Below are 27,954 nucleotides of genomic sequence, written 5' to 3'. Positions count from 1 at the left end.
ATTTAGCTTTTATTTAAAAAAGTAAGTTATATTAAAGTAATTTTTATAAAGGCAGTAGTATTTATTTATTTTTTTATAATTTATTTTTTATTATTTTTTTTAATATAAATATATTTAATTTTAAGTTTTTTTTTTATATTAATTTCTTTATAAATTTAATAAATTATTACTTTTTTTATACTTTTTTTAATTTTTTTATTTTATTTTATAACTTTTTTATAAATATTTTTAAAAGTATAAGGTTTAATAAAATTATATATATTTTTTAAATTATAGTATTTATAAATAAACTTTATTTTATTTTTAATAAAGCTTAATTTTATATTATTACTTTTATTATTAAATTTTACTTATTATATTAAAAGCTTATTTTTTTTTATTTATTATTAAAAGGTTATTATTATAAAATTATAAAGTTTATAACTTATTATAATTATTATTTTATATATTTATTATTATTTTTAATAATTCCTTATCCTTTAATAAAAATAAACTTATTAAAGCTAGTATATAATATAAAAAAATAAAAAAAAATTAAAATTATAAAAAGTTAATATATAATTATTATTTACTATTAAGTAATTTAAAAGTTAATTATATAATTACTTTTAAAAATAAATATTTATAAGTAATTATATTTATTTTTAAATCTTTTTAAAATAAAAAAATAATTTACTTTTTTTATAATTATAATAATATTATAAAGTTATAAGTATTTTATATTAAAGTTATTATAACTTTATATATATTTAATTTAACTTTATATTAAACTTTTTTTAAAAATTATATTTTTTTATAAAAATTATATATTATAATTTTAATAATAATATATAAATAAATTAATTTTAATATATATATAAATTATTATAATTAAAATAAAAATATATTATAATATAAATAAAAAAACTTAATTTATATTAAAATATATTAAAAATATAATAATTATTATTATTTCTTATAAAAATCTTACTTAAATTATTTTAAAATTAATTAAGAATTAATTAAACTTTAATATAAAATTAAATAAAAAATAAATAAAAAAAAGGATTTATAATAATTATATTTTTTGGAATTAATTAGAAATTAATTTAAAAATAATAAGTGAAATAAAAAAAATGCAAATTTAACTAGTGCCTAATTATATAGACCCTTTTTTTTCCTCCCTTAAAAAATGGTCTTCTACTGTTCTGCATGCTCATTCTAATTCTTCTCCACAACCTCTTCATCCTCCTCCATATCATCTCCAGTCTCCTCTCCATCCTCCTCCATATCATCTCCAGTCTCCTCTCCATCCTCCTCCATATCATCTCCAGTCTCCTCTCCATCCTCTTCCATATCATCTTCATCTTCCTCTCCATCCTCCTCAAAATCATCTCCATCTTCCTCTTCATCTCTCTCCCCATCCTCTTCTACACCTTCTTTACCCTTTTCAATGATCTCAATATCATCGTCTGAATCGGATTGAGAATCATTCTCACTACTGCCGCCAAAGTCATTCTCACCAACATTCTCATCCTATGTTTGCTTATTCCCTGATTAATGAAAGATTATCACAGGAGGATTTGGGATTACTTACTGTATTGTTGCTTGTATTGTTGCTGGAATTAGCAGGAGGCGGCTGGGTTTGAAGTTCATCTGGAACCCAAGTTGGTTTCGCTCCGGCGTCAACTTGAGAGTACCATCCTGCATTATCATTTAGTAATTATTCCGCAAATGAAAGGCGCTCAACGTACGATTGAGTTGGTGCTGCAAGGCAACGCTCTTGCTGCCCGCGCCGCGGTCGCTCACTTGCAGACCATGACCCTTTTTGTAATGATTGCGAAGGGACGACGGACTGTAGAAGGCAGCGCTCTAGAATCAAATCAGAAATGTTCAACCAAGAATCCAAAACTCAATTCATACCCGATAGCAGAGGCCGTTTTCCTCATCGCGCCAGCGACAAAAAACCTCTCCGGGGACGATGATAACCTTGTCGTTCTGCAATCCAGAAATAGCATTAGTACCATTGCAAATTGACTGGGGTTCAATTCTGAAACATACACCATCCTTCTTGAGATCGGGCATCTTTGCGTCGTCGCGCTCGCCCGCTTCATTTCCAGCGCGGTAGCTCTTGTAGGCTGGCTTGTCCTTGTACGTTTGCGGCATGGTGGGAAATTGATTGGCGATCGGAATGCTGTTGGCTGCAAAATGATTCGGAGATTGTCGAAAAGAGGCTTGGGTGGCGCGTTGTGTGGAGTTTGTGATGGTGTAGGAGTGGAGTTGGTGTTGCCAGGGCGAGATGCTGTGCGCAACCCCGCATTTATGTATTGGGCGATGAAGATTTTTTCTCACTTTGGATTGGAGTCACTTTGCATTCAATCGCCAAAACAACAAAGATTCACTACGCGTTCAACTCGATTTCTTTTTTGTTCTGTTCCTTTTTGCTTTTCAAAGTTGGTCTATTGGTTTTGAATGTTTGTTTCTTTTAGTTTCAGATTAATTCTTGGTAAAACACAATGCAAATGAACACGTTGTTTTGATCTGACTTTGTGATGGATTTGCGAACGTAAAGAATGTTCCTTGTGCACGCACCTAAGGCGGCAAATCACTTCATTGATACACAACCCTTGATCGCACACAATGCCTTTTGAATGGGTTTCTTCCTTGGTTTCAAATTAATTCCAAAAAAAGAACAAACTTGAGTGGAAGTTCTTTCAAAATTGATTTCATCAAAGCATTCTTTCAGTTTCAAATTAATTCCAAAAAATGAACTGCAGTTCTTTCAAAATTGATTCCTCCAAAAGAATTCTGGAATAGGGTAGGAATAATATGACACAGTATATTCTAGTAGTATACTGTCTAGATTTGAAAGGAAACCCATACATTGAACAGGTCTCCTTTTTTTAGTGTAAAAGGAAACCTGTACATTGTACAGGTTTGCCTCAGCCACAGGATCCACTGACAGCTTGTCGCAACACTCCATTGTGCCGGCCCAGTCCCAGTCTCCAGTCTCCAGTCCCCAGTCCCCCCAGTCCCCCAGTCCCAGCCCAGTCCAACCCACCGCCGGGCCAGTGTTTGATTCAGGATCGTGCTGGATGTGATTTGGCGATGGCGCTTGTGGCTTGGGGGTTTGCACAATGGAAGCCAGGGATTGAAAGTGGCACCGTACTGTGATGCACACATCTACACAAACTGCAGCTGACTGGCAATAGGGCGATGCTGATGCTGTCTTATTGCCTTCTGGCTGGGATGAACTCCGGCAGGGAGATTGGACGATGCTGCTTCCGTGCGTGCAAACCTCGCTGCCTTCAGGTTACAACGTATTACTTGTGCAGACGGTATGTAACCTGTTTGGCATGGAATACTACATGCCTGCTCAGACAACTCTTATAACGTCTCCCAGCTTACATCCCCCATCAAGGCCGCACATTCTTTATATACGGAAACACTGCCTCCTCTCAGCGGGCGGCTGATCTTCTCCCGCGCTTCTCTTCTGCTGCCGCCCCATTCTGCTGTCTTACACGCATCGACAGTACTTTTTACTCGAGTCCCAGGACCAAAACCCAGTCCAGTTTTGGGGAGGAGCCTCCTATCATTATTTCGCGACTCTTCGTCTGGTCTCTAATCTCTGGTCTCTGGTCTCTGGTCTCCCGTCTCTCGTCTAGTCCAAACCATATCCTGCCCCCTACCTCTCGTGCCTTCTGGTCCCTTCTCCTTGGGCAACGCTGCATCTCCTCATCATCGAGTCCGTCCTGCCCACCCGCCGTCACCAGAAGAGCCCAAACCCCCCTCCTCCGTTGCGACCTCCCACCTCTCGTCGCTCTCACGTTACCACGGCTATTGTGGCCCGCGTGCACGCAGAGCAGAACGTGTCTGGCTGCGGATCCGCCTACTGCTGCAGGTTGACGACACTGAGCAGGCCCCGGCTGACCTGGGTAGAGACACTCGCCCTTGGGACTGGCCCAGCTCGCAACTAGCGGCCACTCCAAAGCTGGCGCCAAACCCGCTTGTCCGTTTCGCAGCCGCCAACCTTGGATCTGGAACCTGAGCTGTAGGTACTCGGACGGCGCTTGTACCTCTCTTGCAGGGCACGAGTAATACCTTGGCTTGCCTTGCCTTCCCATTTGCCCTACCGGCGCAGAGCAAGTGGCAGGAAACGCGGGAGAAACGGGAACAGGATACTACCAACAGCTGTGTAGGGTCAGGTACCTTGTGCCGCCACTCGGTTCCGGCGTCACCACTTTTTCTCGACCTGGTGCAATATCACCTTGCCTCGACTTATATAAAAGCAACAACCCCTGCGCCGTCGACCAGTTACCATCTGCACATCTGCCCACTTTGGCGACTCGAATCTCGTCCTGACAAGCACGTCGTTTGGGCTCGAGCCTCGCGCGTGGGAGCGACTGCAGCAAGCGTCTAGACGCTTCGACAGCATCAGACAAAAGCAAGTTTACCGGCAGACTGGATTCAGGATCCTTCTGTCAACGCTTCTTCTTCTCCTTCTTCTCTCATCTTCTTCTTCATCGTCATCTCCTCTCCACTCACCTCGTTCCGTCTGCCTGCTCCCTCTGGCCCCTTCTCCCCCCAACGTCGACCGCGATCCTCCAGCAGCCGCTCTCCCTGCAGCTCCGGGATCCCTTCAGCTGCGCAGACTTGACGATTCCCTCTTCTGGCCACTGATGCGCCTGTAGCGCATGCAACTGTGCATCAGCGCCCACGCCCACGCTCCACGCTCCACCCGTGGCCTCAGCGCTCGCCCACTGTACATCGGCCGCTACCTTACAGCCCACTACAGCCACCCCCCCGGTTCGGCGGAATAGCGCAGACGCACGCACGCCAGACGCACACACAAAATTGCATCGGCCCTGTTCTGGCTCTGCTCTGCTCTGCTCTGCTCGGTGCTGTGCTGTGCTGTGCTGCTGCTGTGCTTGCTAGCCGGGTTGCTTGCTTGCTTGCTTGCCCGGCCCTGTCCCCAGTCGATTCCGATCCAGTCCAAGGCAGGCAAAGGCCCTTTTCGCCGTGCCCCCGAGCCGCCGATCCAGAGCCGAAACGACCAACCCGACCAGCGCCAGCCGTGAAACTTCGTCCTTCTTCTATCCCAACCCATCGCCGCTGCGTTCGCAACTCGCCCACTCGCCAACCCTCGACTCTGCACCGCATTGCATTGCCGCTCCCGCAGGCTTCATGATGTTAATTGACGGCGAGAAGTTTGCCTGCGACGCCTGCGTGCGTGGCCACCGCGTCAGCAACTGCCAGCATTCGAGTAAGTCGCTTACAAGCTTTGGGGCCATGACGGCTCTTGTTCCCCCGCGGCCCCTCCAACCTCCCAACCCCAATAATCGCCCTGCTGTCTCGGGGGCGCTTGAATTGGCTTTTTCTCCATCTTGGGGTACAAGGTTTCCAGCCTTGAGGCCGCGAGACGAGAGCAAATGGAGGCAGACGGGGACTCTTGACAGGTTGCTACAGAACAGCCAATTGCTAACGTGACGCTTTTCGCCCTCGCAGCCCGGCCTCTTCAACACATCAACAAAAAGGGCCGTCCCGTCTCGCAATGTGCGCACTGTCGCTCCATGCGCAAGTCTCGGTCCGCTCACATCAAGTGCGACTGCGGCGAGAAGACGAGCAAGTGCATCCACCTGCAGCCGCCCGTCGACGGACACCTTGGTGAGTACCACAGAAGCTCCAGGATACGACCCTCGCAAGCTCTCGGTTCTAATCCGTCTTGGCCGACAGAGACGTGTTGCTGCAACCACGGCGCACCATGCACCTGTGCCGGCAAGAAGGAGGCGGCCCTGCAGCCTGTGCCCGAGTCCGACTCGGACAGCGGACAGCCAAAGGCGGCTCCTCCCCGACCCATGCCCAAGCGGCGGCGGGCCAACACGATTCACTCGTCCGACATTGGCATGACCTTTGACCAGCACGGCCATCACAAGCCGACCAAGCACAACCGTGCCGCCCAGCGCTGCGGGCCGTATCAGCTCAACAGGGGCAACTCCGTCGCCAGCGCCGGGAGCCTTGGCAGCAGCACCGACAATCTGCTGTATCAAAGCCAGAGCGACGCCCACGCCGCGATGCAGCGCGACTTCCTGTCCTACGAGCAGCGCCAGGTCAAGTCCGAGGCCACCTCTCCTCTCATGTCCGCCTCGCCTTTTGGCCAGCTGAACCGCAACCTGCCGCCCCTCAACCTGTCGGGCATCTCCAACTACTCGGCCTATCCCGCCAGCGCCGGTGTCGAAATGTTCACCATGCCCGATACCGACGTGCTCAGCGCGAGCCTGGCGCAGTCGGTCGACTGGAATCAGCTGGGACTGGGCGAGGCCAACGATGGGACATTTACTCCCTCCAGCTACAGCCAGACTGGTACACACTTCACAGGCAACTTTGATTTCGGCAGCGGCTCGGAGCAGCTGCCCGCGCTGGCCGGCACGCGGTCTACGTCGGGAGAGACGTCCGAGATCGAGGACTTTATGCCCGGCGGCGACCGGGATCTGGACGGATTTGCCGCCAGCGGCAGCTACCTCCGACAAGCAAACGTCGACTTCAGCGGTCTCGACTTTAGCTACTTCGACAAGACGGACAGCCAGGTCGACAGCCAGGCGCTCACCGCCAGCGTCTCCGCCGTCGAAGACGATCCCGCCTTCTACATCCCCGGCTACACCGAGAACTCAGCGGCACTCGACGAACATGGCGACGCCCTTTCGCTGAATTACTGGTGAACCGCATGACAATTCAGCCTTCTTGGTCATTTCCGATATTTTTCGACCCCCTTTTTTGCATTCTTTCCGGATCCTCCGGATCTGGCCCCTTTTTCTTTATTCCCCCTTTCTATCTATTCGCTTTTTCATCACATCATCACATTACACGGCGTACGGTATACCCCAATGGTGGTCGGCATCTTGGACGCATTCACGACAAAAGGCGTTAGGAACCCACTATATACAACAACACGAAAAAAAAACAGGAGGGCATGGGGTGGCATCTGGTTGGCCTGGAAGGCGAACCTGATTCAGTCAGTCGGCTATCGTGCTTGAGCGACGCTTTTACGAACTTTACATTTCTCTTCTTTCGCTTCTTTCGGGATTCGGGATGACTGGCTGGTTGACTGCTCCAGAACAACCCTCGACTCAACTCGGGCCAGCCTTTCGTCCTATCTCATTTATTTTCGCTGAAACACCGGGCTTGCGGGCTGGTCAAGAAACGACCACGTTTCTGTTCTTTTTCATCTGGATTTTGTTCTCGTCTCTAGACATCATACAACGGGGCACGGGGTGCAATTTGTGGGGTGGGGACAGGGGCAACTTAGGAGGGGAAACGCGGGCAACGAAGGGTGGGACATGGTTTCGGTGTCTGGGGGTTCTTGTCGGTGCGTCGCTGGGCTTCTTTTGGTGCTTTTCCCTGCCCGATGACGCCGGATCTGCGTTTTGTTGGGTGGCTCCCGGTTTCAATTCTTTCTCTCTGGCTTAGGCGCTCCAATGGGTTGCCTGGCTTCATGAGGCCACGACACGGTGTTGTGTTATCGGTTGTTTTTCTTGTTTTTTTGTCACTTGATATTGATCTGAGAGGCTATGTTGAGATTTGTGCACATAGAACAGCTTGTGGGACAGATAGACTGTTGTTTCTTGATAGAGACGACTTTATCCTGCCTATTGTTTTTGTGTTTTTCTCGTTGCCCCCCATTTTTGAAGAAAAGTTGGTTAGAAATGCACCCTTTGTTTCAGCATATAGACACTGGCAGGCAATAGAAGCGGTGACTTTGGTTCTCAGACCTCGCAGCACAGACGCGCCACCTGATGTGTGAGAGAGAGAAGAGACACACACTGTTGTCCAACAGCCATCCACAAAGATGTCACCCGTAGAAAAAGTGGCTATTTTTGACGCGCAAGGCTCGATTTAGAAGCAGCATTTCGCCTTGGCCTAGGGCTGTGCGCATCGACGTGAGAGCGATCGGAGCGCGGCTACTGTTGGACGTTGAAATATACACGGGTTTTGCACATGTATACCACAGACAGGGTCTTGAAATAGATGGGTGGTCGGGTGTCGAATTCCTTGTTTCAATGGGCGACGCACCGGATTTCTGGCCTTTTCTTTTTTTCATTGTTTCTCGATTTGTGCTTTTTGCTAAAGTTGATGGCTTGGACTAAGCTGCGTTTCTGGTTAGTTTTAGGTTTTGAGTGTGGTAGTCAGGAACGGAACAGTGCAGTACAGTATACTGAAGTCGGTATGGATGTGTCGATTACACCCAAGTATGCACCGTATGTATGGGTTGGTTGGTTAGGTACTATAGCCAGTAAAAGCCTTGACGGGTTCGGTATACAAGGACAGTACGAGTAGTAGTACTAAGATAAACAGGCAGCAACTTACTCCATGTACTGTACTTTAGTAGTAGTGGAGGAAAAGCGCCGTGTGGGAAAATCGAGATGGAAGCTGTGATTTGACAGATGGGAACTCCTTTGTGGCTGAATAGTTTTTTTTTTCATATGTGTTCCACTTTTGGGGGGGAGACCATGATGCGCACATGCCTGCTGCAGTGGCTTTTATTACCCTGATGAAATGCTTGGAAACATGGTATTTTGATGAAGATAAAGCGAGTGGATGACATTATTTGCCTTCAGATTCCTCTTTTGTCTTCTTCTATTTTGTCTTTCTGAGTCCTTGTCATGGGAAGTACTTGTATTGTCTTTGCTGGGAAGGACTGACGTAATTTGCCGTGCGAGTCTAGCACAGAGTGCCGAGTGGATGCTTCAAAGGGGGGGCCCATGGGACTCGTGGTTGGGATGCTACTGTACGAGTAATAGTAGTGCTGGCCGCCACGAACTGGAGGAGCAAGTGGGTATACTAGGACAGTATCAATCGGACCCCATCCATCTCGGTACTGCATTACGGAGGATACAGCACTAAACGATACCATACCAAGTAATTCGCCTTCCCGCAAGGTAGCCAAGTTTCGGTACTTGTACTCACCCCAGTCCCTGTGTAGGCTGATGAGATTGATCTGCTCGAGAAAGGCTTCTCTGGCCATTATCTCACGAACTCCTAGGAGAGCCGGGCGATGCTCGTCTAGTGATGAGAAACAAGGATCGTGCAACGGTCAGAAGCAGTTTTACGTACCATGTATTGTCGGATGTACCCGCTAGAGAACGGGCGTGGGGTGGCCGTCCATCGTTTGTGCCACTTTTTTTTTTTTTGGTATGATATTTGATGTGAATGACTGATTTAATAAGGGGAGGAATGACGAGAGTGAGAGAAGAAGACGAAAAGGGTCTGAGAGGAACTGGTGTTCCGAGCCTGGTAAACAAGACGAGCATACGACAGTGTATTGGTAGCAGATTGCTGCATTGGGGAAAAGAAGCTGCTACTATATTTGAACCACAGGCAGGAGTCACCAAGACAATACTTCTTCTATGCGAGGCAAAGACCATTATAAGGAATGAAGCTATCTTCATACCAGGAAGAGTGACCGTATCAGACGCAATATCCAGAGTACAAAGTATTCGACAGAAGGCTGCTGAACTCGCAGGAGAAAGAAAAACGAAGCCCTTGGCTACGCTTGGCTGGATTCTTCGATGCCATGAGCTTACGATATCGGGTTCATGTTGGTGTCTGCTAGAAAAGGTGAGTCAGATGTAAATGGAAGGATATCTGGGTCGATGGAAGAGAGTTGAGATGGTCGGGGCAACGAGTCTGTATATGCGTCGCTGTATTGGCAATTTCAAATGTGAATATGATGGATCGTCGTGCAATGATGATGGAAAATGCTCAAACCCACAATGATTGAGAAGCTGGTGTAAATGAGCCTAGTCAAAGGCACTGCGCCAGAACATCGCAAAATGCTGGCCCGTCGAGTGTTCGATCATCGTCTTGATGAGCTACGTTAGCCAAGCAATATTTACACGCAGCAGAGGATTCACCTCGTATACCATAGTCTCATACTTCCCTTATAGAGTGACAGACACCCGGTTTCCTCACAGAAAAAAATATGGTAAGCAAGGCAATCCGTCTCCTCTTGACTATGCTCGTTGTGAATGAACACACAGGTGAATCATGGCCGCCACTGTTTTTTCGCCTGTGTTGATAAGAGACACTTCAAAGTGATCAATGCGTCCGCTGAAATTGGAAATTGACAAAGACAAGACACTCTGTCACTATATGACAAGGCAGTCAACGTTTGCTACCCATCAGTTCCTTGTAGGTCTAGACGGCTGAGAGCGATGCTCTGAATGGCCCAAAGGTACTTGGACACATACTGCTGTGTAACTCTGCGCTCCCGAATTCATTGATATTCACCCTGGCTATTACAGTACGTACTTATGTATGTAGATAGAAATACATATTGTCCGCGCTTCGAAGCTCCTGCTGTCAGCATCGCCTGTGCTCTCTTATCACACGACCGCCATGCCTTAGGCTGTGGCATGGTCTCACTGGCCTGCCAATCTTGATACTGTGACGAGTCAATCTTGATCATTTTGGGTATTAAAGCTTTGGGCCTTTCGATCGAGACAAGAGAAGTAAGGGAAGCGGTAGGCTAGGATTGATTGGTGCACTCTTGTCCTTGCTTCACAGCCGTGCAGCCCAATATCACGCCCTAGGAGAGGCTGATAGCAACAACTTATGAATATATGCTCCCATAGTCCGGTTCGAGCGGCTTGGTTTTACTTGCTCACGATCATGGCTGGCGTCGTAAAACCCCCATCGGGGGTTATACGCGATACCACGTTCAATTTGGATATGTCTTCATCTAGACTTTATCAGCATTCAAATCTAACTTTTCGGCGAATGTTCAATACTTGAAAACTGCCAACGCGTTGGGATGATTAGGTCTTTAGTTGGCTGTATGTGTGTCGGAGACTTTCTGTGTTTGCGTTGCGTCCATTCCCATTCTTCCTCAACCATTTGAGATGGTGCCAAGTCGATTGCACCCTACCTAGAGGCTTGCTGAAATACCAGTCGTCTGTTGCTCGTTTCAGTCCATGTGAAATGTTCTGAGGGTATTCTCACTTCGAGGCCCAGCGCTACAGTAGTTAATTCATGCAACAAATACAGGACGAACAACGTGCTACCGACTTCGACACTATATGATGGAGCAATTGGAAGCCGAGTCGGGGCGCAAACTTGCAAAGGTGATGGATCTCATCAGATGAGGAGGCTTTTTAATACGGGCATCAGATGCCTCATTGTATCACCTATAGTATACCACCTTGGCTTCTTTACCTACCTCATGTACTTATAGTAGCCCCGTGTGAAGCGGCACAAGCCGTGGCTCGTGACAAAGCAACAGCCCCTACGCCGTACTCAACCAACGTAAGAGGATTTGTGCCTTTGTCAGCAGAAGATGAAAACCTTTCAGGCATTCAATGGGACAGAGACCAGCACCTTTCACTGTACAGCTGTGGAGTCTCTTTTGATGAAACGTGGACTACGTATCGAGACTGAGCGCCACAGCAGGCAGAGTCCAACAGCAGGACGTTGGCCACACAATGGCATTTGTGCGCCACAGGCATCAGGCGCCACAGTGAGACGCGGCTCGCCCTTTGGCCGGAGACTCTGTTCCGGCATCCCCAGTCTTTGTTGTGGCTGACTGGTAGGTACCTACCTTAGCGGGCACATATCATCAGTTGTACAAGTACAGACAAATGGCCGGAGTGGCTCGTTCTGAGACGTCGAGTTTCAGCCATATTGATATGCATGCAAAAACCAAGAGGTGACGAGCGAAATGGCCTCATTGAGATTGCAGCGGTACACAAGAAGGAGGATAAGCTGAAGGAGGAAAAGAGATGAGGAAAACCTGTTCACCTCCAGTCAGCGCCGTCTTCAATTCAAGAGCTGTGAGAGAGATCTGCATGTGCGTGTCTGAGCTACTACTAGTACATCTACTTAGTCTCTTACCCCTCCATGCAGGTGACAGATGGTTTTTCTCGGTATCGGTGAAGGAAGCTTCATGTTCCAGCCTTTCTCAGACTGTTATCGTCTTGGCAGGCATCTGTGAGGATGGAGAATACGAGCTCGATGAGGTAGTTGCAGCCAAAGTGAAGATCTTTGACGGTGGGCGAAATGAAAAATAAATTAAAATCTACAGCAAGAGGTTGCAGCAGCTGCTATGTACTTGCATGCGGACGTGGGCCGAGACACGAAATCACATGCGCCTCTACCCCTCACCTCCCACCACTGCAGTGCTGGCGGTACCTGAAGTCGCGGGCTTTGCAGATTCAGGTTTGCTTGTGTGACAGTACCTACCTAATCAATTAAAGGTCGAGGAAATTTACAGTACCTCAGGTATAGTAGGTACTTACCTGTAGGTTCCTTGTTGGAGCACACGCGGATTGTTCGTCTTCTGCTCGACTTGCATGCGCCACTTGGGGGCACAAACAGTCACTAATACGGAGGATTTCGTGCCCGTGGTCACGGATTTCCGTGCCTTGCAGTCGATGCGCTTCGTTCGCCGCAGCCCTTCAATGGCACCGGAGATATCGCGTTTAGAAAGGTCGGGTGTCATCTCTGCTGCCTCCCAGTTGTCTTTTTGCGCACGAGGTACAGCGAGGCTAGTATTAGTAGGAAAGGCAACGCCTTGGACGCAGATCTGCAGAGATTTAGCCTCGTCCAGTTAGGGTACCTGTATAGCCTCGACTAACGCAGCAAGAGCGAAGTACCTCCATCCAGTAAACCAGTGTTGCCTCAACCTTGCCTTGTCCTCTGCTGGTGCTCCAATCCTCGTCTTTCAGGTAGCCCTTTCAATCCCATTCCAACTTCTTGTCGCCTCCATCGCGTCTCCTCAAGCCAGACCTCGTACGGCCTCTGCAATCTCGCTACCGTCTCCCGACCTCCTCAGCCTCCCTTGAGACGTCGAGTCCCTCCCTGCATACTGCAGTCCTCGCCCGCATCTGCTCGCCCTTCTCGATCCTGTCTTGGCTGCTCCAAGATGCAACTCGCTTAAGCTACGGATACGGCATGTCTTCTTCTGGCTGAGCATCTGCTTGACGCTGCACGACCGCTCGGCTGGTTCAACAACTAACACTCTCTCTCTCGTAAGATGAGCTCGTCGCACCAGGATGAGTCGGAGAGAGTCGAGAGCGAATCCATCCCGCCAGACGGCCAACCTTCACCCGAGGCCAAGATGGAGGACGACGGCCCAACGCCGACTTCCGCTGCGTCTGACCAGCAGCTGGGCCACGACTCGACTTCCTCACCCGCCTCTGACCTCGCCGGCGCCGACCGAGTCTTCCCAATTCGCTCCGTGGTCCGCGTTGATCCGCTGTCCCACGAGGAGCTCTTTCCACACCTGGCCGACGCCGATAAACAGGGCCCCGGCATACCAGTACACCTCCTCACCTCTACAACCCGCACAGACTCGTGGTCCGATGCGCGAAGATCCGATGCTGAGCCCATGTCACCCACCTCACCACCCCCGCCAAGCGACAGAGCCGCCCAGATCCGCCGAAAGAGAGCAATGAGCGGGCCCTATAGCAGTCTACAGGCGGACGCCGCTCGCCATAGTTCCATTCCGATAGCGCTGAATCTGGCCATTTCGGATAGGGAAGACGAAGATGGGTCGGAAGCGCCTGCCGACGAGAACGCTGGGGACGGGGACGACAAGTCGTTGGAGCCGACCGACGCATCGGTGGCATCTGGTGACCGGTCCGTGGAGGAGGCTATCCATATCGCGACGCGCTTTACACATGTCATAACAGACGAAGGGCATGCCGTCATAACGGGGAGAGACGGAGTCTTGCAGAGATGCGAAGATGAGCCCATCCACATCCCAGGCGCCATCCAAAGCTTTGGCGTCCTGCTGGCGATGCGTGAAGAGGCTGAAGGTCAGTTTGTTGTGCGGTATGTTAGCGAGAACAGTAAAAGGATCCTGGGCTATACGCCTCAGCAACTATTTCGACTCGAAAGCTTCCTCAACATCCTGACCGATGAGCAGCAAGACAACCTCCTAGACCATATTGACTTTATCCGAGACGAGGATGCCGACCCGGCTTCCAATGGACCCGAAGTCTTTGGCTTGTCCATCCGGGGTAAAAAGGATAGAAAGAGCGTCAAGCTCTGGTGTGCCATGCACATCAATGCCGCCCACCCTGACATGATTATTTGCGAGTTTGAAAAGGACGATGACCAAGAGTTCCCTCTTCAGCCGCCGGAAGAGAAGACCGAGCCCACCGCCGCCGACACCCTCAACGGCAATCCCACGCTTGAGCAGATCGAAGAGAGCACCGAAATCCTGAGCAAACCGCTGAGGATCTTGCGAAGCGCCAGAAAGAGGCGAGGCGACCAAGGTGCAATGCAGGTCTTTGACATCATGTCCCAGGTCCAGGAGCAGCTTTCCTCGGCCCCTGATCTCGACATCTTCCTCAAGGTTCTCATTGGCATAGTCAAGGAACTCACTGGCTTTCACAGGATCATGATATACCAGTTTGACTCTTCGTGGAACGGCAAGGTCGTAGCCGAGCTCGTCGACGCTTCCAAAACCACCGATCTGTACAAGGGACTTCATTTCCCAGCATCCGACATCCCCGCCCAAGCACGCGACCTGTACAAGCTGAACAAGGTCCGCCTGCTCTACGACCGAGACCTGGAGACTGCCCGAATCGTCTGCCGGACCAAGGAGGATCTCGACGTACCCCTGGACATGACCCATGCGTATCTGCGAGCCATGTCCCCGATCCACCTGAAATACCTAGCCAACATGGCTGTGCGGTCATCAATGTCAATCTCGCTCAACGCTTTCAACGAACTCTGGGGCCTGATGGCATGCCATTCGTACGGGAACCACGGCATGCGAGTTTCTTTTCCGATTCGCAAAATGTGCCGCTTGGTGGGGGACACGGCTTCGAGGAACATCGAGAGATTGTCGTATGCATCCCGGCTGCAGGCCCGCAAACTCATCAACACTGCCCCTACCGATAAGAACCCCACCGGATACATCATTGCCTCTTCCGACGATCTGCTCAGGCTGTTCGACGCCGACTTTGGTTTGCTTTCCATTAGGGGTGAAACAAAGATCTTGGGCGTCATAGAACAAAGCCAAGAAGCTTTGGCCATGCTTGAATACCTTCGAATGCGTCGACTGACATCGGTGGTAGCGTCGCAGGATGTTAGAGAAGATTTTCCAGATTTGCAGTACCCTCTGGGCTTCCAGGTAATCGCAGGACTGCTCTACGTCCCCTTGAGCGAGGGGGGTCACGATTTCATTGTCTTTTTCCGCAGAGGGCAGATTAAGGAGGTTCGATGGGCGGGGAATCCATACGAAAAGACGCTTCGAGAAGGAACCGTCGGTTATCTGGAGCCTCGAGCAAGCTTCAAGACATGGAACGAGCTGGTCGTTGGCAAATGCCGCGAATGGGTGGAGGAGCAGATTGAGACCGCCGCGGTGCTCTGCTTGGTCTACGGTAATGGTCCCGCACCTGTTTATCGTTGTGTCGGCTACTCAACTAACACTCGCTGGTATAGGGAAATTCATTGAAGTCTGGAGGGAAAAAGAGGCCGCTATACATAATACTCGGCTGACGAGACTTCTGCTAGCCAACTCGGCGCACGAGGTCCGTACACCCCTCAACGCCATCATCAACTACCTCGAAATCGCTCTCGAGGGTTCCCTCGACCAGGAAACTAGAGACAACCTCGCCAAGTCACATTCAGCCTCAAAGTCGTTGATCTATGTTATAAACGATCTCTTGGACTTGACCAAGACAGAGGAAGGTCATCATCTGACTGTGCAGGAAACCTTTGAGTTCCTCCCATGTGTCAACGAAGCCTTGGACCCGTTCCGCATCGATGCCGAGAGGAAAGGGATCGACTATCAGGTTACGCACCATCCTGGGCTGCCGCGCTTTGTCATGGGTGACACCCGGCGTCTTCGACAAGTCATCACAAACATCACAGCAAACGCAATAGCGCATACGACTTCTGGATATGTGAATGTGGACGTTCTTGTCGCCGGAATGAGGGAAGATCGCCAAGTCCTCATCGACATTGTCGTTGAAGACTCGGGCAGCGGCATGACTCCTTTGCAGATGGACGGTCTCTTTCGTGATCTCGAGCAAGTGGGCACCGAAGAGCTGGAGCTGCGTTCGCCGTTTGAGGAGAAGGAGAAAAGTCGGCAACAACTGAAGACCTTGGGGCTCGGTCTGGCTGTCGTTGCTCGAATTCTCAGAAATGCAGGCGGCCAGCTGCGATTAAAGTCAAAAGAAGGGGAGGGTTCCCGATTCGTGATTGAGATGCCGTTTCAGCTGCCCAAAGACTCGTCTGAGATGGAAGGCGACGCCTCTACCAACGGCCTCGTCCCTTCCAGCGAAGAGATCTCGGCGGCCAAGTCACTGCCTCTGGCGAAAGAAGATGAGATACTCTTGATCAAACCCAACAAGACCATGAGCGATACAGCATCTGTGGGACGGCAGAGCATCGAAAGCCGCCACAGTGCTGTGAGTCAGGATGGGAGCCAGAGGAGCGATGCGGACCGCCTGATCGACGCCATCAAAACCCCGTTGTCTAGACACGACAAGGAACTGGATTACTTCGCCACCGGCCAGCTGCCCACAACCGCAAGCTTCACCGGCACGAGCTTTCCTGTCACTTTGAAGGAGCCTATCAGCCACAAGCTGACGAAGAATCCCGTCGACGAGGACGCTGGCGCCGCCAAGGTGCGCGACTCGAGGGTACCTGTCCGCGCGATCAAAGTTCCAGACGAATATATCGACATACCCCCTGCCGCTGTACCTACACACAACAGGACGGGGAGTGTTTCTGAAGCCGATACAGATGCAACAGAACCAAAACGCGCGACTGGCATCGTCAGCGACGCTGCTGCAGACGGCAACACCGCACTGCGCGTGCTTGTCGCTGAGGATGATCCCATCAACATGAAGATTCTCAAAAAGCGACTGGAAAGGAGTGGTAATACAATTCAGCATGCCGTGAACGGACAGGATTGTGCGGCAAGATACAACGATGGCTCATCTGCGTTTGACGTCGTCCTGATGGATATGCAGGTAGGTAACGACCATTATGCAGCATCCAATCACCCTATCATGAGGACGCTGAAACTTACACGTGTGTTAGATGCCGATTGTCGATGGACTGACTAGTACTAAGCTAATCAGAGCAATGGAAACATCATCTGAGCACAAGGGTCACTCGCCCCTGGCCTCCAGATGTGGTCGCATACCAATCTTCGCCGTGTCTGCCTCTCTAGTCGAAGAGCTCAAGGACATTTACGTCGAGGCGGGCTTCGATGGATGGATCCTGAAGCCCATTGATTTTAAGAGACTCGCAACGCTCCTTCGCGGCATCTACGACGACGAAACGCGCAAGTCGTGTATATACGTTCCTGGAGAGTGGGAAAGGGGCGGCTGGTTTACGGAGTCCTCCACAGCAATCGCCGTGAGTGAGTGAACAGCTTGAAACGAACTAATGGCCGTGACACCCCTCAGAGCAGATGATCTTCTCCTTGTTTCTTTAACTTTTTCCTATTTTTCTTTTCCTTTCTGTTGGGTCTCATGTACACACACGGGCCTGTCTCAAGGGCGGGAACACCTGCAAAAAAAAGCATACACGGACGGGGGGGCGTCGGGGTGTTTCGGTACGGACACGGAAACCTTGTTTCTCTATTCTTCGGACGTATCCCCTTTTTCTTTCAACATACATTCTTCCTTGTTCTTTTCCTCTTTCTTCTCCGGCATCATATGGGGATTTCTCTTTTTTTCACTTTTTTTTTTTTTTTTCCTTGTGAGAATACGGGCAATAGACGAGCCATGAAATAGACAACAGCAACGGGAACACGACCTAAAAATAAGAATGAGAAAAAAAGAAGGGTAATCATCAACGGGCAAACACGGACGCACACGCAATGGATCCTGGAAGGCGTTGGGCATTGTTAGGGAGGCTTTTGTTTATATCTAGTTGATACACGATGCATTATTGTTTTTTTCTTCCTGGGGTGTATTTCTATCGCATTTATTTTGGGTGTATACCCATCGCATATACGTGTATACATATTCCACACTCTTGTTGCGCTGAATCGTTTGTACTGCTTTAGGTGGGAAGTTCTTTGACTTGGCCTGTCGGCTTGGCTTGATCTGTCATGTCCTGAGAGGGTGGCTCAGGTTTGGGCGTGAGTCATCGTCTTCATGCCCGACTCTGCACCATCTAGGGTATACCAAGTACAGCCAGGAGTATATAAATTTCGCTGCGACCATTATTGAAAGCGCTGTCCATTATAAGACGTGCATGGGAAATTTCAAGGCAACCATACCCTAGCCTCCATCATGGTCTCATAATCATCAAAAAGAGAGGAATTATTCGCTGTTGCCTGAAACGCAGAGCCCATTGGGCGCGTGACAGACAGTATAGACAAAAGCGCTGTTAATCTAACATTACACGCAAAAATACAGGTTAAAAGAATTTGGGTAGATAAGAGAAAGGCAGAGGGGCTGAAGGGTGTGAGACGGGCGTATCCATCATGTGCCGTCGTTGCGCCAAGATGATACAAATTTGAACGTCCTTTTCCAAACCCCTGGTTTCGCATCTTCGTGATTCTCTTCCTGCACGTTATGCTGACCAACAATATCCAAAAACACCTCGTCGAGCGACGTGGTGCTAACGCTATAATGCTCGACTCCAAGCCGCGCCTTGGTCTCTTCCAGGAGGACGACGAGTCGGCCAATGGCGCCCTGACTGATATCGCGCGCCACAGGCATCACCTTGTTGTTACTGGGGTCCTCGGTAAGCGACAGGACCTGGCTCGAAAGGACCGAGAACCGCAGCTGGCCATGGTACATCTTAGACTCAAGCTTGGCTGCCGGCAAGGTCTCGCGGATCCACGACGTAATGACGTTCATCTCCTCGTCTGTGGTCCTAGGAGCCGTGCTCGACACGAGATGGACGTGCAGAGCATCACCGTAGCGATGTCTCAAGTCGTCGGGCGTACCTAGAGCCAGCATTCGTTTGGCTAGGATGCCGACACGACCGGCCAAGGCATCAGCCTCTTCCATGCTGTGCGTTGTGAGCAGAATGGATCGGCCTGGGACTGTTGCCTCGAGCGTCCTCCACATAACTCGTTTTGATGCGGCATCTAGACCTGAAGAGGGCTCATCCAGCAAAAGCACCCCGGGATTGCCCATGAGCGCGATTCCAAGACTGAGCTTGCGCTTGTTGCCACCAGAGAGTTTGGCTGCCATGCGTGTTGAGAAGGCACCGAGCCCGACGGCTTGCAAAACTGCAGAGACGTTATGTTCGACGTTGGAAACGCCTCGAATTCGAGCATAGAATTCAAGATGCTCTCGAACAGTCATCTGATCCAAGGCGTCGATCTGGGGACAGACGCCAAGATTTGCCCTCGCAGCCGGCAGATGCCTCGCAACAGACACGTTATTAATAAAGACGTCTCCGCCGTTGAGGTCTGGCTTGAGGTCGCCCCGAATTAAAGAGATAGTCGTGGATTTGCCCGCTCCGTTTGGACCTAGCAGAGCAAAAACCTCGCCACGCTTGACGCCGAAGCTGACGTTTTCGACGGCATAATTCTTGCCAAAGGATTTTGTCAAATGAGAGACTTTGAGACCATCGTCTGCTGCCGGGCTCAAAATCCTCATCTGCTCATTCACCACTTCTTCGTCCGACTCAATGACCTCGCTTGGGTGTTTATGCCTGTTGAAGAAAGCTCGGACAGAGGATCCCACATTCCCGCTGTCCAGCCAAAGCAATAGCCCGAACAGGATCAAGCATTGGATGATGAGATAGAGAATGGGACCTCCGTATTGCTTGAGGCCTCCTGGGGTTTTCGAGAGGTTGATGTCCTCGCAGGCCGTGGCGAAGAGATTCGTGGCGAGAAACATGGCCCTGGCCACTGAGCCGATGGGCATAAATGCTGAAATGACAAAGTGACAGACCAGTAAAGTATTGTCGATCTTGTCAATGTCAACATATGTGACGACGCAGACATACGCAATCAAGTAGCCGAGGAAAAAGGCCGCCTGCCCGAAAGCCGCCCAAGCAAACGTGGCCAGCTGCGACCGGGTGAAGAGAGACACCAAGTAGGACACCAATATCGAGGCTAGGCCGTAGAAGAGGAGCACCACAAAGATGTATTCGATGTGATACCAAATATCCGACAGCCCAGCCCACAGAGCCGTTACTATTGCGGAGCTGGCGAGAACCATGACAAAGTCAAACAAGAGGTAGGCCATCCACAAGGGAAAGGGACGGACGCCGTTGGAATACTGAAAGCTGCGCACGAAGCGCCTGCGTTCGTTGCTTGGGTAGAGGGCGAAGAACGCCGGGTAGCAGGCGAGGGCCAGACCCATATAGATGACCAGGTTCAGAGACTTTCCAATGGCGGAGTCGTAGGGATCATCAAAGGGGGCCCAGGACGTCGCAATCGTCGTGTTTGTTAGCATCACGTCGAGGAACTGCTGAGCTGTGAGGGGGCTCGTCACGGCTAGGTTGGCAACCCAGGCAATCGTGGGATTCGTGCCGGCGTCGCCGAGCCACAAGCCCGCGGTGATGTTTTTGTTATGGTCCCGTAAGTACTGGTAGAATTCATTGTACGTGTCGACAAGATGAAGATTGTTGAGAGAAGTCGTAGCGATGTTCACGATGGAAGCGGTGCTGCTGGCAAGAATAGGCCGAAAGAGAGACGAGGCCAGCAGCGGGTTGAATTTGCTAGACGGGCCTGCAAGGAAAGAAAGGCTGTCGGTGTCTTTGATCTGGGTAAAGGCGTCTGCAGCTTCAGAGGTCGAATCCGCGTCAATGGGTTTGCATCCTGTCGGGCCATCGTCCTTGACGAACAGAGACGTCAATCCTGCCGCCATGACAGGCAGCAAAAAGGCAACGGAGTATAGCGTCCAATTTCTCTTCAAGACCGTCCACCTTTTATTGAACAGGATGACCGCCTGTTCGAAGTAGCCGAGTCGTCTGCCATTAAGCAGCTCGAGACCAGTCCCTGGTCCCGTGTTTCGACTGTGGCCCTGCGAAGAGCTGTCATCCTTGATGGGCATTTTCTCTGCGATGGTGTTGACCCCAGCGAATACTTCCTCCTCCTTGATCTCCTCCGCAACCTGCAAAAATACATCTTCAATGGTCGGGCCCGAGAAACGGTAATCCGTGATATCAGCCTTCTGGAGTTCCTTGATCACCTGTGCCGCCAGATTGGACGTGGGGGCAGTATACGTAACCAGATCAAAAGCATCATCCTTCTTCACCCCAATTATAACAGGAAGGGGTTGATAATTCGCCGTTTTGTGCACGCTGACTCGATAACCGCCTCCAAGCCGATCTTTGAGCTCGGCAGAAGAACCTTCGGCCCGGAGTGTGCCCTTTGACAGGATCGCGATGTGGTCGGCGAGAAGATCTGCCTCATCCAGGAAATGCGTGGTCAGGATCAAGGTCCTCTTCCCTCTCTCAGCCAGCAGAATATCCCAGATCTTGCGTCGAGATAGCGGATCGATGCCACTGCTCACCTCATCGACGCAGCAAACTGCACTTCCTCCTACCAACATCATGCCAAGCTGCAGCTTTCGTTTCTGACCCCCAGACAAGGTTCTGGCGAGGGACTTGGTTTTATGAACAAGGTCGATTGATTTGATCAAGCTGGTAATTTCCTCTTTGCTTGCGGGAGCTTTGGGAGATTTGAGCTTGTCGAAGATGATGAGATGCTCCTCGACAGTTAAATCGTCCCATAGGACATTCCTCTGCGGGGCAATACCCAAGCCGCCGTGCCCATCAATGGTGATGGACCCGGCGGTTACTTTCTTCAACCCGGCAATGGCATCTAGGGTTGTGCTTTTGCCGCTTCCGTTGGCACCTAGGAGCGCGACAATCTGGCCTTTCCTGACGTTGAAACTGAGTTGCTTGACGGCCACAACGGGGTCTGATGACTTGGTGCGCCTCGATAACAGTCTCAAAAAGGGCTCAAAGCGCCGAGGAACGGATGGTTGATAGATCTTGGTGAACTCATCGAGCCTCACGGCATCTTCACCGAGACTGCTGTCCCCCTGCTCCAGTACTTTCCGGCCTGTCGTAGCGGTGCCATAAAGACGGACTTCTATGAGTGCAGCGAGGAGAGGGTAGACGAAAATGTGAGCGATCAAGAAGAGCCAGAGAGCGATGCCTGGCAGCTTCCATGGACTGCCCGGGGCTATTTCGACAAGGTTGGCTGGCAGAGCTGCTCTCTCGAAGCGAGACATGAGTGTGATGAAGTAAACGTACGCACAGGGGGAGAAGAGTAGAGATAAGACCAGTACGGGTGCTGTTGCAGGCAGTGTAAGAGACTGCGCTAGGATGCCAAGCAAGAGGACGGCAAGTGTGGCAGCAACACCACTGAGCTGGGCCTTCTTGAAGAAGGATGCAACGAAAACAGACGATGACGCCAGAGCGAGACCTGCAGTGAGGTGGAAAAAGAGGACAATGGCCAGGCTGGTATGGGAAAATACACCGTAACGCATGATGATGGATGCAATTACCCAAGCAGGCGCATAGACGATCGAATAAGAGAGATGGTGGGAAATGATGCGAGCGGCCAAAGCTTGCCAGGGCTTGCTGACGGGCATCATGGCGTCCAGGAGCTGGGACATACCAGTCTCGCGCTCGGTGGCGATGTGGCCGCTCAAGTGGTATGTGACCCAGATAATAGAGGCAATGAAGGCGACACCCATGAAGCTCACAATGGCCTTGTGGAAGATGACTCTGATCTTGGCCTGTCTCTCGTCTTGAGTCAGGGTGGTGTAAGGCATCTCCTGGGTGTTGGCCATAGCCTGGGCAGCCTCCGTATCATTCAGGCCAACGATGATGCTGTCTATGGCGCGCTGAATGGGTAAAATATATACCTCTTCCGCATTGTCAGATCTCTCAACGTTGATCCTGAGCGGACTCGACTGCATCTCGGAATCGGTGCGAATGGTGTAGTTCCATATCCTGCCATGTCCTTCACTGGGGGATGAACGCATGACAATAGCCCCGAAACACTTGGTGACCCCGCGCAGGGTACTCCGACACTCTGTGAAGAGAGTGTCTTCGCTTTTCGCCCTGACGACGTTGATGTGAGGCCCCTGTGTAGCTATCTGGGCTTGAAGCTGATTCAAGACGGTGTCAATATCGCCCCCTGTGAATCCGTTGTCGACCAAGACGACCTTGTGCCGCCCGCTATCAAAAGCATCGCCAAACGCTTGCGCGAGTGTCTTGACGGGATGGACCTCTCCGAAGCCGAACATTGCAGGCGGCACGAAGAGGTACTTGGCGAAGGTGAAGAAGGCGGCCAGGGCTATGGGCAAGAGAAAGGCCATGAAGAAAACCTTTGTGGGATGGCGGTATAGTAGCTGTCGGAAGTTCTTGGACATGAGAGTCCAGACTTGCTTGAAGAAAGCCATGGTGAGACTGAAGGGCGTCGATGGCCTTGACGTCTGAGACGGACTCCGGATTTCTTCGCTTTCCTCCCAAACACCATCAACGACATAGAAAAAGATGATGTCGACCCCGAGTAACGATACAAACGTAGAACTGGACGACCGGGCCGCCAGCAAGGAAACAAGAAAGACGAGATGTCGATATTAAAGAGAGTATTTTCATATGTCTGTCCGAGGGGGGAAAGAAGGATACTAGAGATGGAACAAAAGGTCGGGGTTCGCGTCCATGGGGCGAAGCTGCCGCTGGCGTTACAGGTAGATTTGCCCGTCTATGCCGTATACGGGCGTCGGCGCTGCTGCTGGGATTCGATAAGGAGCAGAGGCGAGGCGTCGACACGCCACGGCGCCGAGACAGCAAATCGTCTCTCTGGATAACTGGCGATGCGTCGGGCTTTTTGACGTGGACGGAGTCGATGTACGCAGCCTATGGAACGGCACTGGCAAGAAGAGTGTAAAGATACAGCGTATGCGAGGCGCCACCAAAACGCCGACTCGTGGCTTGTCGAACTCGGCAGGGGTTGTCGATGCTTGGCTTGAGCTGCTTCTGGGCTGTAGCGCAAGGCCTTGGTTCCTCTCTTGTTCTTTCCAGGCAAGACAAGCTTCTGCCGAGCTTCTCGCCGCGATTGCAGGAGAAGACGAGGAGGAGGAGGACGAACGAGTGGCAGGGTGAGGAAATTGCAGCCCTCTGAAGGCGCCTACTCACGCATGCTGCTGCATCCAGAATCCACGCCACTGACTTCGCGCCGGCGTTGAAGCCCTGGTAATGAGAAGGGGAGAATAGAGACGGTGGAAGAAAGAAAAAGAGAGAGAGAGCCCAAGCATTGCCAGAATGCAACTGGAAAATCGAACGTTGACGCAGGATCCACACATTTACGCGGACGACCTGCAGAAGGAGGCCAGGGGTGATTTGCTTCGATCCAGCTGCGGCAGGAGATGGGCGGAGAAACTTGTCCGTACTCCGGAGTGTGCCTGCCTCATTATCTGGTGTTGCTTACCTACCTCTTGGCACCGACTTTGATGATACAGCACTTACCTAGATATGAACACTCCAATTCCGGAATATCTGAGTTGCCCAGGTGACGATCAATAAAAACTGTCACTGCTGCTAAACCACACCGAGGTACAATCTCGTCTCATCTCATCTCATCTCAGGCACATGCCCGTAGTTCGAAAGCCAAAAAAGGCACGGAAGTGAGCGGAAACTCCGCAGCGCCCACTTGCACTAAACCACTACTATGGAGCAACGCCTATCTACCTTACCTGTACTTTATTCTTACAGCTGAACGCCTTTACGGCCTGGATAATTTGTATTTTTTAGCCATCAGACAAAGTTGAGGCTGCTCTACGCGCAGATCGGATTCTCTGACTGGGGAGCTTTACTTGGGCACTTGTCACCGGACATCCAGCTTGTGGTTGGCCGGGATTCGGGCGGACATCGACCCGAGTCAGATCGCATGAGTACTAAGGTACCTATAGGTAATTGGTGTATTGCCGTTTTGGGCAATGAAGATTGATGCGTTATATGGACTCCAAAGCCCAGGTTTGCAACACCATATATATAGGTAGATCACGTCTAAGCAATTTGCAAAGTAAACCCTTGTAAAGACCCTGTAATAGATCTCTTATTATTTATGGTGAGCATCTCCTTTCTGCCATTCTGACAACCCCCAACTCGAAGTGTGAGGACAGCTGCTGCCATTGGACCGTACCGACCATCGACCAAAAGCCACCCGTTGAAAAGGACCGACACAGCTCCGAACAATGCCATTGATAAAGGACACACAAAGGTCAACGGAAGTCAGGGTATTGGCTACAAACAAATCAAGCATCGCACGCACGTACACTACTCCACCAAGAATCCCCCGCCCCCTTCGTCGTCATCATCAACCACCATATCAAACTCCTCCGTCTCGTCGCTCTCGGCACCTCCTAGCTCGGCTTCTAGCTCAGCCTGTCTATCCGCCTCCTTCCTCTCGTCCTCGCCGACGCCGCTCCAAATCCTCTCCCGAATTCTCAAGCCCACGAGGAAACGCCGCCAGAGCTTCAGAGCCACATACCGCCTCTTGTCATCCTCCATCTCTTGCTCCAGGTCGACCATGCCTTGGATCACCGCGCGAACGGCCTCCTCGTACTCCTTTGCAACGACAACCCCGTTCAACACAGCCGTGCCCTGTCGTCCCTTGAACTGAAATCCCGTGAGTGCCGGTGCGCAGTCAATCCCCAGTAGGTACGCCGCACGCCTCGCATACTCGCTCGCTATGTGGACGCCACCTTTCGGCACCATGCTGGGCACATACACCTCAATGTTGCCAAACTTGTTCTTCGGCACGCGTCCGTTTCGTACCGGAGGCGGCTCATATAGCTCCGTCTGATCCGACGTGTATATTGGAATCCCCGCATCGCCCTCGTTTGACTCTTGTTCAGCTTCCTCGTCGCGCCCAAATCTTCTCTTCTGCACTCTTTTGGGCAGCCATTTCGCGGGAATCTCTAGAGGCTTGACTTCACGACCGAGACGAAACCACTTCTCGGCACTCCTCGCAATTCGGACGTCTTTGCGTCGGAACACCTTTTCCAAGGGAGCTCGGGCTCCAGCTGAAACCGTTCCGGACGGTACGGCCCCGGGAGCGAGGACCTCATGTCGACGGAGGTGGCGCTCCAAGGCATATACAGGATGGCCTTTAAAATCCTGCACGTTCCTTGGCATGGGCTCTCTCGCCTCAACGCTGGCAAGCTCAATGTCCTCGATCTGATCCAGGTCATCAACCACTGCAGGCTGGAACGTCTTCATGACTTTGCGCCACCACTTCTTGCCGTCGTCCACAGCAGTCTCTATGCGAAGTCTTCGTGTCTTTGCCGTATAACCCTTGGCATACCGTCGGGTGACATCCTTTGCAGTGCCATCTTCATTGAATGCCACAACGTAGCATAAGCAGTTTTCTTGATCTGTGATCGGCGGCTCAAACACTCTGGGCTTCCAAAAGGTGTGCGTTACCACGGGGTCCGTGGGCTGCCATTTCTGATGCCCAACATCGAGGATTTCCACCCAGTATATTGGGTAAGGGGACTCTCGTATCTTCTTGGGGGACGCAAAGGTCGGGCGAGGCCTGCTGGGAGCAGCCGTGGGCTCAAACCTGTAATCCGTTGCGTTTGGGTGGCCTAATCTGCGCCTAGCAGTCGAAGGTCCCGCGCCAGAGGTCGTTGAGACGGCAGCCGCCATTTCTCTATATCTCGCTACCTGGGATAGCATGTGTTCGGCCTTGGTAGCCGATTTGGACTTGGTGGTGGTTGCTTTAGCCTTTGGAAGGGTAGGCCCTGCAGAGCCAAACGAGAGCGGCTGTAATGAACACACGAGCCGCGCACGAACACCAATGCTTCGTAGCAGGGCGCAGTACAACTGGGCTCCGACATCGCGTGAGCCTTGCAGCGTCTTCGCTGCTTGTCTAAAGTCAGATTTATCCAGACATGATTCCATGTCATCCGGGAGTTCATACTGAGATCCGTCAGAAGCTGAGCATGCCATGGCTGAGGATGATGGACACATACGCTATCAAGATCCTCTACCTTTTCCGCCCACAGAGCTCTCCTCATGCCGCGCTCTGTAATCTCAAACTTGTTCTTCCACATGTCTGCGACAAGCTTCAGCCCGTTCTTGAGGCTCTCGGTCCTTCCAAACTGCGAAAGGTTTGTCCCAGGGGTCAGATATTGAACCATCTTATCCGTCAGGTGAGGCCGAAGGGACTCTTGGACTTGCGCGTCATTGCACCAATGGTTGCGCTTGGCCACGTGAGTCAATAGACAGAGTAGATGTGTCTTGTGGATGTCAATGCGGCGTTCCTTTTCTTCCTTTTTGAGTGGCTTTCGTCGGTCTGCCCCTTGTTTTGACGTCATGGCAGATTTTTGTGCCGAGAGATTGAGTTCAAGTTCCTGTGGCTCTTGTGATTGTGAGGCTTCATCCGGTAAGGGCATGTTGAACTGCACGTCTTCGAATTGAAGCGCCTCGTCCTCATCTTCTTCATCGTCGTCTGAATCAAGCTCAAGGGTTTGAAGAGTAGGTTCGGGGATGGCGACGTCTTCAAATTCCATCTCATCATCATCCTCTTCTGCTTCCTCATCGCCGTCACCCGGCTTTTCAGTCTTCGATCTCGATGCCTCTCCCACCGATGATGATAATGATGATAATACAGCCGGCTCAGCTTTCTCTGATACAGCCCGATCCGGCGACGAAGCAACTCCGCGTCTCCTCTTCAGCGGCCTCTCCGGTGAGCTCACAGCCGGCGCAGAGACCCCGGCCTCAGCCAGCATCTGCTGATAGATGTCGGGCTCATTGCCGCCGCCGCCGCGATTCGCCTGTTGCCGAGCGCCCCTCTGCGGAGTGTTGCGCTTCCTTCCGACCATCTTTACATGCTTTGAATATTTAAGGACAACTAAAGATGATGTTTGCTCATATTGGCCGCCTGTCCGCGATCTTCGACTATTGCGTCACAGCAAAGGCGCGAGAGACTGCGCGAAGTCACGTGATAGTTGATGACTGATGATTAAGCCAGAACAGACGATCCGAGGCTCGAAACAGTTTGGGAAGTGAAGGTGG

The 27,954-nt window shown here is 50.8% G+C and overlaps 6 protein-coding genes across 6 annotated transcripts; 2 read left to right on the top strand and 4 right to left on the bottom strand.

Annotated features, from left to right (window-relative positions):
* Positions 1-1,200: 1,200 nt before the first annotated feature.
* On the bottom strand, positions 1,201-2,145 carry TRIREDRAFT_107197 (uncharacterized protein; the record flags this gene model as incomplete). Its single annotated transcript, XM_006964988.1, has 5 exons — positions 1,201-1,515; positions 1,577-1,683; positions 1,734-1,851; positions 1,903-1,977; positions 2,041-2,145. 5 exons carry the CDS (start codon positions 2,143-2,145, stop codon positions 1,201-1,203), a joined length of 720 nt encoding a protein of 239 aa, XP_006965050.1.
* Positions 2,146-5,166: 3,021 nt separating this feature from the next.
* Positions 5,167-6,695, top strand: TRIREDRAFT_3856 (copper fist DNA-binding domain-containing protein; the record flags this gene model as incomplete). Its single annotated transcript, XM_006964768.1, has 3 exons — positions 5,167-5,242; positions 5,485-5,643; positions 5,713-6,695. The coding sequence occupies 3 exons, from the start codon at positions 5,167-5,169 to the stop codon at positions 6,693-6,695; spliced, it is 1,218 nt and encodes a 405-aa protein (XP_006964830.1).
* A 5,217-nt stretch (positions 6,696-11,912) lies between these two features.
* On the bottom strand, positions 11,913-12,553 carry TRIREDRAFT_107194 (uncharacterized protein; the record flags this gene model as incomplete). The annotated part of the gene is made up of 3 exons (XM_006964987.1): positions 11,913-12,046; positions 12,133-12,206; positions 12,267-12,553. Coding segments are annotated over 3 exons (495 nt in total), but the record flags the coding sequence as incomplete, so codon positions are not given.
* Positions 12,554-13,087: 534 nt separating this feature from the next.
* TRIREDRAFT_77764 (histidine kinase-like protein) lies at positions 13,088-17,364 on the top strand (the record flags this gene model as incomplete). Its single annotated transcript, XM_006965148.1, has 3 exons — positions 13,088-15,362; positions 15,424-16,961; positions 17,032-17,364. 3 exons carry the CDS (start codon positions 13,088-13,090, stop codon positions 17,362-17,364), a joined length of 4,146 nt encoding a protein of 1,381 aa, XP_006965210.1.
* A 1,064-nt stretch (positions 17,365-18,428) lies between these two features.
* Positions 18,429-23,330, bottom strand: TRIREDRAFT_61074 (uncharacterized protein; the record flags this gene model as incomplete). The annotated part of the gene is made up of 1 exon (XM_006964986.1): positions 18,429-23,330. The coding sequence occupies one exon, from the start codon at positions 23,328-23,330 to the stop codon at positions 18,429-18,431; it is 4,902 nt and encodes a 1,633-aa protein (XP_006965048.1).
* A 1,879-nt stretch (positions 23,331-25,209) lies between these two features.
* Positions 25,210-27,761, bottom strand: TRIREDRAFT_61075 (uncharacterized protein; the record flags this gene model as incomplete). The annotated part of the gene is made up of 3 exons (XM_006964985.1): positions 25,210-26,593; positions 26,714-26,856; positions 26,910-27,761. 3 exons carry the CDS (start codon positions 27,759-27,761, stop codon positions 25,210-25,212), a joined length of 2,379 nt encoding a protein of 792 aa, XP_006965047.1.
* Positions 27,762-27,954: the final 193 nt, after the last annotated feature.

Source organism: Trichoderma reesei, assembly GCF_000167675.1.
Source record: "Trichoderma reesei QM6a unplaced genomic scaffold TRIREscaffold_8, whole genome shotgun sequence".
Taxonomy (NCBI): domain Eukaryota; kingdom Fungi; phylum Ascomycota; class Sordariomycetes; order Hypocreales; family Hypocreaceae; genus Trichoderma; species Trichoderma reesei.
Note: the sequence above shows the minus strand (reverse complement) of the source record. Positions and strands in the feature narration are given on the sequence as shown.